We start from the raw sequence: 9,744 nt of genomic DNA, 5'->3' as shown, positions 1-9,744 counted from the left end.
CGAACACAACCTGTTCAAGTGGAGGGCAATCAAAGGTGATCACATTGAGCTTGTATGAAAACCAGAGGCCAAAAAACTGTGTATGGATCCTGGTATTTATCAGACACTCAAAATGGTATTATTTTGAGCATTTTGAGTTATTGAAATATTAATGTATATCAAAGAAATGTGTTTTAGGAACATCAGTGATTAATCCATGCCAGTAGATCAAGGCTAAAACATTACAAAGTTAATAAAAATTAAATTAATTGTATTGAGCGGAAGGTCTTTTATTATGTAAGCACTTTCCATTCACACACACAATGCAGAAGAACTAAGGAATATATCACATCCTCTTAATCATTATGTCCATGTGTTTTGTTTTGTTGTACAAAACAGAATCAAGATCTGGATTTTGCAAAAACGCAGTGAGCCATCTGACCTCAAACCCAGGTCAAGAGGAGTTGTGCCTCTTGAAAGGCTGTCATGTCACACAGCTGTGAAAGCCATACCGAGTCGTTCAAGTCTGTGGGTGATTGGAAATACTCAATGATACACGTAAAAGTAGACAGCACACACTGTGGAACCAAGTGCAAAAAAGGGAAAACCAAAGTGTAAATAAATAAGTATATACCCCCATTTCAGCAAGTGTTCACCCTGCAACATTTAATTCCCACAATACTAGAACCACATTTGTTAGCAGTTCAGATGATTAGACTGACAAGAATGTGGCATTTGTCCTCACAATTACTCTGAGAAATGTGTTACATGCATTCTTTTAGATTGCACAAATACCCTTAAGAATGATACTGTGATTAGAATATTTTAGTGCTGGACATACCTGGTGTTATAGTAAATCACTCCCATTCTGGTGCATTTATTTATATGCAGTTGACTCACATTGATTCTTAAAAGAACTGTCTGCTTTGGAGAAGCTGTATGCAACAATATACAAGCAGGAAGCAAAAAGGGAGAAAATAAAAATAATCAGTAATATGATCAGTTTTTAGCTTCTCAGTGCTAGAGTCAGGGGAATGACAGAATGTACAAGATGAGACAATACACTGAGAGAGAGGTTATTTTCAGTCCTTCAAACGCTCTTGTCTTCAAAGTAGCTCTGTTCGATGCGTCTACAGAAGGACAGCAGGTTGCTGTAGCTCTTTATCCTCTCTGCCAGCTCAGTGCTGGTCAGTCTGGTGGTCAGTATAGTGAAGAGGTGACCAAACACCAACGCATCCAGCTCTGTAGGCCTGGGACACACACAGATATACACACACTCAGTATAATGTACTACTGAAATAAACCGATTGATTAAATATGTGTACTATAATCGTAGTTATGCGGCAGGCCAAGACTGATTTTTGACCTAAGTGGCAAGTACTTAATCACAAAACCCATTAACTGTATTTACAGATTAAACATGTTTTAGACACAAATATTAAATATTCTTAGGAGGAACGGAAAGTGGTTTTCAGATATATCTGATAGGTCATGACAGTATGACACCACAAGGTGGTGCTCAAGAAGAAGCTGTCGGTCTTATTTGTTTTGGGGGTTTTTTGGCTCTATACCAGCATATACAGCATAATCTCCAGGGATGCATAATGTTGAATTACATCACCACTCTATTGCTGCTTTGTTATTCAGCTGCTATCAACTCAACAGCCTCACATAGACACATGAAGATGCAATACATACTGTTTGTTAAAGAAGTATGGCTGTGTTCCCAGCCTCTGAGACAGAGCCTGGCAGCACTGACTCACATCTTCATAAACCTAAAACACATAAAAGAAGAGAAGCATTGAGGTGGAAAGTCTGACTTATGCAATCAAATAGAAACAACATGTCTTATTTATTTGTCCTATATACAAGGAAAACAGTTATGGAAATTTTGTGATGAACCACTTCATTATTAAAAAATAAATAAATAAATAAATAAAAAATGAGACATATGCAAACTAAAGAACTAGTAAAATATCAAACATTCCTTGCCAGGTGGTTACTAACCTGCTCCAGCGTTTTTCCTCCCCAACCAATGGCATTCATCTTCCTGCGTACCTCCCACTGCTTCTGATATGCGAGGATGTTACTGAGAGGCCAAGAGTACGGACTGCTATATCTGGGACGAGAGATCTACACAAAATACATAGATACAATTAAAGGGACATGATGAGTACAATGACAAAGCTGTTTTTAAAAATATGGAGACAAGTGCACACACCTCTGCAGCTGTAGCTGAGTCACACCACTGGATGTACAACTACAGAGAAAGTAAAGGACGCAGGAGTGAGAAGATAGTATCAGGAAACTCTAACAGTCGTATACACTGTTACATGTGTTTGTACCTCAGCAGTGAGCAGCATGTTGTTGACCAGCTCCATGTACGCCTTCATTTCAGCTCTCTGAACGTCATCTAAGCCATCACTCAGAGAATGACCCTGGGAAGACAGAAAACAAAGGAAGACAGAGAAAAATGTAACTTCCCTCTCATCAAGAGTATTAAACTATATGTATAACACCACCAGAAAATGACACAACCCTCCCAAGATAAAAGTGTCTGTGAGCACTAATCAAGCTGTGATATAGTTACCTTAGCTTTGGTGAATTGCACTATTGGTCCTAGTTCTGACACCACCTGGTTGCCTACATGGATAAAAGGAATTTTACCTATAAAGAGAAAAACAGCATTATTAGACGATTAAAGATAATTACTTTCACATCTACAACCACACAGAGCTAAGTCTTATCCATGAATTTCAGATAAAAGACAAGTTGAATAGTTATATTATTGTAGCCTATGAGTAATAAGAGTTAATTCATCTAGAAACATCTTCATCACTTGTGAATCCAAACTACTGGGTTGGAATTTGAAAGACAAAGGCTGCATCAGTGCTGGGATCTGACAATACAAAAGTAGCCTCTGTAGCAGCATGTTTACTAACCAGAAGGTGACATGTATTCAGCATTTGCTCTGCACACCACCTGCACCGGTAGTCCACACATTTTGAGGTAGGCCTGCACAGGAGAGAGGCAAGACAGGCTCAATTAATTTTGAAGCAATTAAATAGTGTGACAGTGTTAAATCTGTTCAATATTTATCAGATTCACAGAGATGGAGATGCATGTAAGACCAAACATCCGCACATATGCTGAGAAGACAGAGAAGAAGAGCTTCACCTGAACAGCAAGAGATGACGCGCAGTCTGACAGCAGAATCTGATCCTCTGTAAAATGTAAGTAATGTCAATTACATTTATAATACTTGGTAATCGTAGTGAGAATCCATATCATCTGTCCATTTCCCTGACTTACCCCTCAGTGGTTGGTACAAGGTTGCATTTTCAGGCCAAGGCTCAGCAGCTGCCAGAGTCAAAAACGAGCGTGCATGAATACACATTTACACACATAATTATAAACTGATAAGTATGAAGAATTTGCATTCATTGCATCATTCAATTTGACTGTGAAATATATATAAATTAAATCACCTTAACTGTGATCTGTGTGCTAACAGACATGATCATACTGCATTACATCATGTTTAACTTCGTCTTAGCGACGGAATATTTCAGTCATTTGGTCTTAATTAAGTTAACCATTGTTAAAATACTGAAAATATGAAACCTTCTGGGTACAGGTTAAAGTCGCAGCAACAATTCATGGAGATTCGCATTTAGTGACTTTAGCAACAAAACGACTGACTGGAAAGCGGTTAAACTATTGACTTATATACAAGGGTTAAACTCTTTACTTCTAAGCTACTTGCAAAGGATCCAAAATGGCACCGCATCTCTTCTCCCCTCAGTTGCAGCGCTGCTGGGGTGACTAAGCTCACTGCTTCCTCTAGTGGTTGAAAGTATATTACAGCATGCTATTGGACTACTCTACATACTATTACTGCAATACTGCTTCCTGCCTCTAGTGGCCTCTCTAAGCGGAAGTTGCCGAGCAGCGCTCGTTATTCGCCATCTTGGATCTTTAATAATATAATTTAGCCACACTTCATTGGAACAGGTTGCGACTTTGTACCTCGAAACAAGGCTGTCATTCTACGTGTCCCCGTCTGAACTGTTCCCGCTTAAACTTGCCTTCTTTCCCCCTGTTAATATTTTAATTATTAAAAATGAATAACGACGCTATTTACGTTAAAATCCAACTGTCCGTGAAACACTCGGATAGCCGTCCGGGACACGTAAAATGACAGCCTAGCATCAGGGATGCCCTGCCAAACTAGCCTTTCTTTAGCGAGCAAACAAAAGCTGGACAAAGACCGCTGACATTACAGTTATAGCTGAGCTGTCCTGCTACGTTAAACGGCGGCGGTCACTTATATGTAAGTAACTTATCTAGGGGAAACGCTACATTACTGTAAACGTTAGCAGGTGCTAGCTAGCTGGCTTTAGTTAGCTTGATAATTAATAACAGAAGCTCTGTGCAAAGTCAACACGTTACCTGCCATCTGCGACACGAACGCCTCTGCCGCAAGAGACATACTGTTTATGTAATGCTATTTTTGTAACTGTAATAATAATTCTGGCGAGAGATAAGGTCAATGGCACTGCATGCAGTTTAAGGGCAAGTGTTTGTTCTGCAGTCACCGACCGGTCCGTCGCTGATTACGTTCCGTAGTGGAAAATGTTACACTGACTTTAGGTTCCACTTTACGCCCGAGTCAGTATTTTAGAAGCTATGTATGTGACATATCTAACTGTCAATTCTGTCTTAATATACTTAATATAGTATTCTATAAGTAAGTACATTGAGTACGCAGTATATGATGGGGATAGGATGCAGTGCATTAGCCCTATAATAGAATAGACACTTTTCCATTTCAGCAACTGGAAATTATTACATTTAATTTCGATTTTGTTTGCATAATTGTGTGCATTACTTCTGCTACTCTAATTTTGTGTTTCTTTTCATTTTGTTTCATTATGTTACAGAGCACTGTACAAATAATCACAAAATGTCATTGCTGCAGTTATTTATTTTTTCCCTTCCAAAATTGAGAACATTTCAAAGTGATCTTACCAATCTACCAAGTCCATTCTCTGATGAGTCAAACTTGTTTCGGAGGCACAGGGAAGACCAACACAATAATAAGATGGTGGTTTTAATGTTGTGGCTGATCGGTGTATGTATTGTTCTCTTTCAGGGTGCAGTACTGAGTGCAACCAGTGGGGGGCATTCCTGCTTCATCACAGTCAGACTGGACAAAAGGCAGGTTGGTGTGATAAACGGTAGCCTGTATAACGTCCACCAAGTACAAACACGCGTACGTGTACAAAAAAATGAACTGGTTTCCATCTTAATATTGACTGTTTAGTTTAAATGACACTCATAAACACTAAAATGCATACTTGAACTATTTATCCAATTTATGTTCATGAAGGCTATATTCAAGTACCGATTGGGGTCAGATATTAAATTCCAGAATCACTTTTGTATTTAGGCGATTTATTTCTCAAAGAACTTGAGATACATTTCGTTTCTGACTGAACATTTGAGCTTATGTCTCGGCAGCTTTGAGGTGGAGCCCCTTCATTTAATAGAGATTATAGGCTGCTCTGTGTCAGCCTTGTTGTGCTTTTTCCTGCCCGTGAAACCGAGTCTCCACCGGATACCACCAATTAATGTCTCCCAGCGCTCGTTTCCTTTTACTCCGACTTTTACATTGATTTCCTGCGGACTGGCCACAACCACTCTCTTAACAAAACCTAAACCTAAAATGAAGTCGGGTCCAATGTAATGACTTATTTTATGTTGACTAGATTTTTGGTTGACGGTTCTATTAAATATGACTGAATACTCTCATGTATATTTACACACACACTGACAAAGACGGAGAGCCTAGTTGCTTATATTTCATATTGACGCGCCATGCGTAAACAACGCGTAAAAACCACACAAGCCACAAACCATGTATGCCATTCAGTGTGAGTCTGAGATGTTTGAATTTGCAGAACTTCCCCTTAGACACTATTTAAGCCCAGTAATTCATATTCATATCAGGTTTTAACATGTTACATCTTAGTAACTTCAGAGAAAAACATTCCTCGAATTATAAATATTGTAACCGCAGGGTTTCTGCTTAATTTTAAGCCTCCAAAGAACACGTCCTAATCATAATTTCTGCAATGATTAAAACCCGTAAGGATCGCGCACACAATTTTAATCCACCCACGGGGGAAAGTCCTCGTATTTTAAAAGCTCCTCCGCTGATCCTTGACGCACAACATATTTGTCTTGGCTCACCTCGGCTGGTTTGACGTACCGTTAAATGATGACAGTGGCCTAAAGATGGTGTAAATTGTATGTTAAAATGAATTATTTTCAACACATATTGATAGCGAAAGGAGATTCTTTCCTTCGGCCGAATATGAATATTCTGAATATGTATTTCATTCATAAACCGTGCTCGGAGTAATTACGTCATTTCCGTTGACCTCCTCGCTCCTAACTCCTTCAACTTTCCACAAAAACTGTCTCTAATCTCGGTTTAAATACGGCCACAAAATATTCACACAGATATTCAGTTTTTCCTTTTGAAACATTTTTTAATTTTTTCTCAGCTATTTTATCAAAACATTTCCACATATAAAATTCTTACAGGAAGAGTTTCTCTCTTCAAAAATGGACACATACAAAAGAACAAAGATGATACTTGCTACAAAGAATAGAATATGCCTCTAAATAATACAAATGAAACATAAGTACTGGCGAAGGCTATAATAGATATCAATAGCATATTGAACTGGAATCAAAGAGAGAAGATATTTCTATGCATCATTATGGGAGGCTAGTTTAATCCTCTCGGTGCTGAACCAAACAACAAACGTTTCAGAAAGTTCTTCTCGTAAAACCCTGTAACCCTGAGAAAACAAGCTGGATTTACAGTCAATGTTGTGCATTGCATTTAAAACCTGCAACTCCAATTTGGTTGATATTTTTTCGTACCTATAAAAGCATGACTTTCACCCTAAATAAAATGTCTTCACCTATCTGCGATTAAAGGAAAAAATGTGCACAATATGGCTACTCTCCTAACAAATGTGTGTTGTTCATGGATGCTCCCCTATGTACAAAATAAAAGCGAAAACATTATTTGCCCAGCTATTTGCATTTTTTTTTTCTGTTTTATTTGCCCTTTAAGCGCCCGTTTGTGGAAAATTTTGGTCATGTGCATATTCATAAATTAGGCTATTTAATTTTAGCTATTATAAAACCCTGTATTATGTTTACCCTGTAAAAATAAAAACCCTGTTTTCTTCAAAAGACACACTCTCTCCTCGTCCATTTGGGAGAGTTTGGCACTGCAAATCAGGCGCCATGCTTTTACGCCTTTCATGTCGGATGTCTAAATATGAAAAAATTCCCCAATTGCACCAAAAGAAGATGTCAGACCACCTGCAACTCTTCGACTAAAAAACATTCAATAATGAATTAAATATCAGACTAAAAATTGGATGCAACCTCTAGACTATATGACAGAAATATTTCAAAGCTTTAAAGTAAATATAAAGCAAAATACATTGACGAATTGATAAAGCTGTTTGTGGGTGTTTTAAAGCAGAATAGTTTCAGGACTGCAGTCACCCCAGGATCCGTTTCGGAGAGTGAAGGTGCTAACTTGGCTGCCAACCTCTGCTCCTGTACATTCTGTTTTCAAACCGTTATCACCGTCTTCACGTTGTCGTTGCTGCTGCTGCTGCTGCTGTTGCTGCTGTTGTTGTTGTTGTTGTCCGTTACTTTCTTGTTTTTGCTCCTTCCTTTGGTGTTCGGCAGCTTGTTGTCCTTCTTCCAGCGCATGCGCCGGTTCTGGAACCACACCTTCACCTGCCGTTCGGACAGGCAGAGGGTGTGAGCCACCTCGACGCGGCGCCGGCGCGTCAGGTAGCGGCTGAAGTGGAACTCCTTCTCGAGCTCCAAGACCTGCTGTCGCGTGTAGGCCGTGCGCAACCGCTTTGGCTCCGGACCCACGTGATTAGGATTAACTGTAGAAATAAAGACAGGATCAAAGCCGTCAGTTTTTATTCGCATTTAACCTCTATTTTATTTTGCTAATTTTATTTTCCATTCTGACTATTAGTGTTTGGTCTATTACTGTATACAAAAAAGCACCTAGGCCAACATTAATTTAAGAAAAAAGAAATTAGCCTTATAGTCCACCCATTTAAGTCGCAGTTAAACATTATCATGTGGCATTTTCTTAAGTTAATCTTCCTCTGTGGTTGACTGGGAAAACGTCCAAGAAACCATTTTACTTTTAACTTTTGTTCGGCTGCAGTGTTACACACACGAAACATACAATTCACGCATACACTCATACACAAAGACGCGCACTCACACACACATTCACATGCAGACACGCTGTGGCAGGGCCATAAAACTTTATAGGGGTTGTAATTCTGCAGGCTGACTCTCACTGAGATCGTAAATAACTCGACAACAAAAAAAGCGGTGCTCACAAATGGACAAAATGCAAAGAAAGAACGAAAGAGAGTGCGCCTGGCAGATAAACACATAAACACTGGAATTAGACTGACTGGAATGAGAGAGAAATGAAATGGGGTGTGTGGAGCAGAGATGGACAGATTTAAATCTTCAGGCTTTCTCACCTTGAGCGACGTGCACTTTCTTCATCCACGGGTAGACAACAATAGGCGGCTTGTCTTTGCCCTGGCAGGCCGTTTTCCTCTGCACCTGAGCGGGCTTTGCACAGGTCATCCAGGCCTGGCACTGCAGGTCACCCATCGGGAACTTGTCCTTACTGGGTGCGACTGTGTCTCTGTAGATCGGGTAGGTGCCACCTTGGATCTGCGGGTGCTCCTCTCCATCCTCCCGGTGATGCCCCTGCAAAGAGTGTTGATAGCCGGTTTGTTGTGGTGTGTATGGAGGTGGAGGGGGCTGCATGGCCTGGTAGCCCCCTCCGTAACTGCCACTGTCCTGGGGGTTGTTGTAATACCCCCCTTGGTCACTAAAATTACTGTAATCTTCTTCACAAGGCGGGAACTGCGGCTCAGCATATTTACAGCTCACCACGTAGGACTCCATGATTGATTTATAGCAAGGCTGGTAGGAGAATACTAATTTTTCTTTCTCTCCCCTCTCTCTGTCTCTTTTCCCCCTCTGGCATCAAGCCATCCTGCGGCTGTCAAATAGACGGACGGCCGCGCGGGCCACGTGACCCTACGGCCAGCCAATGAGAGGCAACACTTTGGGTTGTTTATGTCAGACGTAATGGGATAATTTGGAGGAAAAAAATGTTCATTATAGACTAATGAAGATTTGCTGGCTGTGAAAATGGCTGCGATTAGACACTTGTGGACACTGAAAATAATCGTAAGAATCCATACATCGTTCCTGAAGTTTTATTGAAATAGTCTCTATTTTATATATCGATCTATGGATGTGTGGCTCTATCTATCTATCTATCTATCATCTATCATCTATCTATCTATCTATCTATCTATCTATCTATCTATCTATCTCATCCACCCCACATAGCACCTACTGAAACGCACGGATAGTAGATTTATGACTTTTAGCTGACTGACTTTTAGCCCCGCAGATGGCTGGAGCTGAAAAATTAATCTCCTCCATATTGAGGGACTTCGGGGCCATATTTGGCCTTGTGGCCAGTCAAAGGACGCACAACAAAACGTGGCCGGTCAGAAAGGCCAAATAAAAGAATGGGATAAAAGGTTCCCAGACAGTGACTAGTAGTTGGCTTTGTTATAGGCAGGGGTCAGGCCGAGGTGTCCC

The 9,744-nt window shown here is 40.2% G+C and overlaps 2 protein-coding genes across 5 annotated transcripts; both read right to left on the bottom strand.

Moving 5' to 3' along the window:
• Positions 1–237: 237 nt before the first annotated feature.
• On the bottom strand, positions 238–4,604 carry mtx2 (metaxin 2). 4 transcript variants are annotated; one of them, XR_014699478.1, is made up of 11 exons: positions 4,432–4,604; positions 3,292–3,339; positions 3,157–3,203; positions 2,922–2,994; positions 2,570–2,646; positions 2,325–2,417; positions 2,201–2,239; positions 1,987–2,112; positions 1,678–1,754; positions 821–1,229; positions 238–505 (listed from the first exon to the last, which is right to left on the bottom strand). XR_014699478.1 is itself a non-coding variant. In XM_084561370.1 (10 exons), exons 1-10 carry the CDS (start codon positions 4,469–4,471, stop codon positions 1,070–1,072), a joined length of 780 nt encoding a protein of 259 aa, XP_084417496.1. In that variant the 5' UTR covers positions 4,472–4,604; the 3' UTR covers positions 238–1,069. The 4 variants fall into 4 exon arrangements, 3 of the variants coding, with proteins under 3 accessions (XP_084417496.1, XP_084417497.1, XP_084417498.1); XM_084561370.1 differs by having other exon boundaries at positions 238–1,229; XM_084561371.1 differs by lacking the exon at positions 4,432–4,604 and adding an exon at positions 3,731–4,159 and having other exon boundaries at positions 239–1,229.
• A 3,040-nt stretch (positions 4,605–7,644) lies between these two features.
• Positions 7,645–9,330, bottom strand: LOC311500124 (homeobox protein Hox-D4b-like; the record flags this gene model as incomplete). The annotated part of the gene is made up of 2 exons (XM_084561338.1): positions 8,598–9,330; positions 7,645–7,973 (listed from the first exon to the last, which is right to left on the bottom strand). The coding sequence occupies exons 1-2, from the start codon at positions 9,031–9,033 to the stop codon at positions 7,645–7,647; spliced, it is 765 nt and encodes a 254-aa protein (XP_084417464.1). The 5' UTR covers positions 9,034–9,330.
• Between the last annotated feature and the right edge of the window lie 414 nt (positions 9,331–9,744).

The sequence above is a fragment of the Chelon labrosus genome, assembly GCF_963514085.1.
Source record: "Chelon labrosus genome assembly, chromosome: 15".
NCBI classification, from domain to species: Eukaryota; Metazoa; Chordata; class Actinopteri; order Mugiliformes; family Mugilidae; genus Chelon; species Chelon labrosus.
The sequence above is the reverse complement of the archived record's forward strand: the minus strand, read 5'-3'. Positions and strand labels throughout refer to the sequence as shown.

Excerpts from the sequence above, each read along its gene's own strand:
- mtx2 (XM_084561370.1), bottom strand. The coding sequence starts at position 4,471 with ATGTCTCTTGCGGCAGAGGCGTTCGTGTCGCAGATGGCAG. Across the intron at positions 2,647-2,921 it reads TGAATACATGTCACCTTCTG|GTAAAATTCCTTTTATCCAT; the intron begins GTTAGTAAACAT and ends TTCTCTTTATAG. Across the intron at positions 2,418-2,569 it reads TGCAATTCACCAAAGCTAAG|GGTCATTCTCTGAGTGATGG; the intron begins GTAACTATATCA and ends CTGTCTTCCCAG.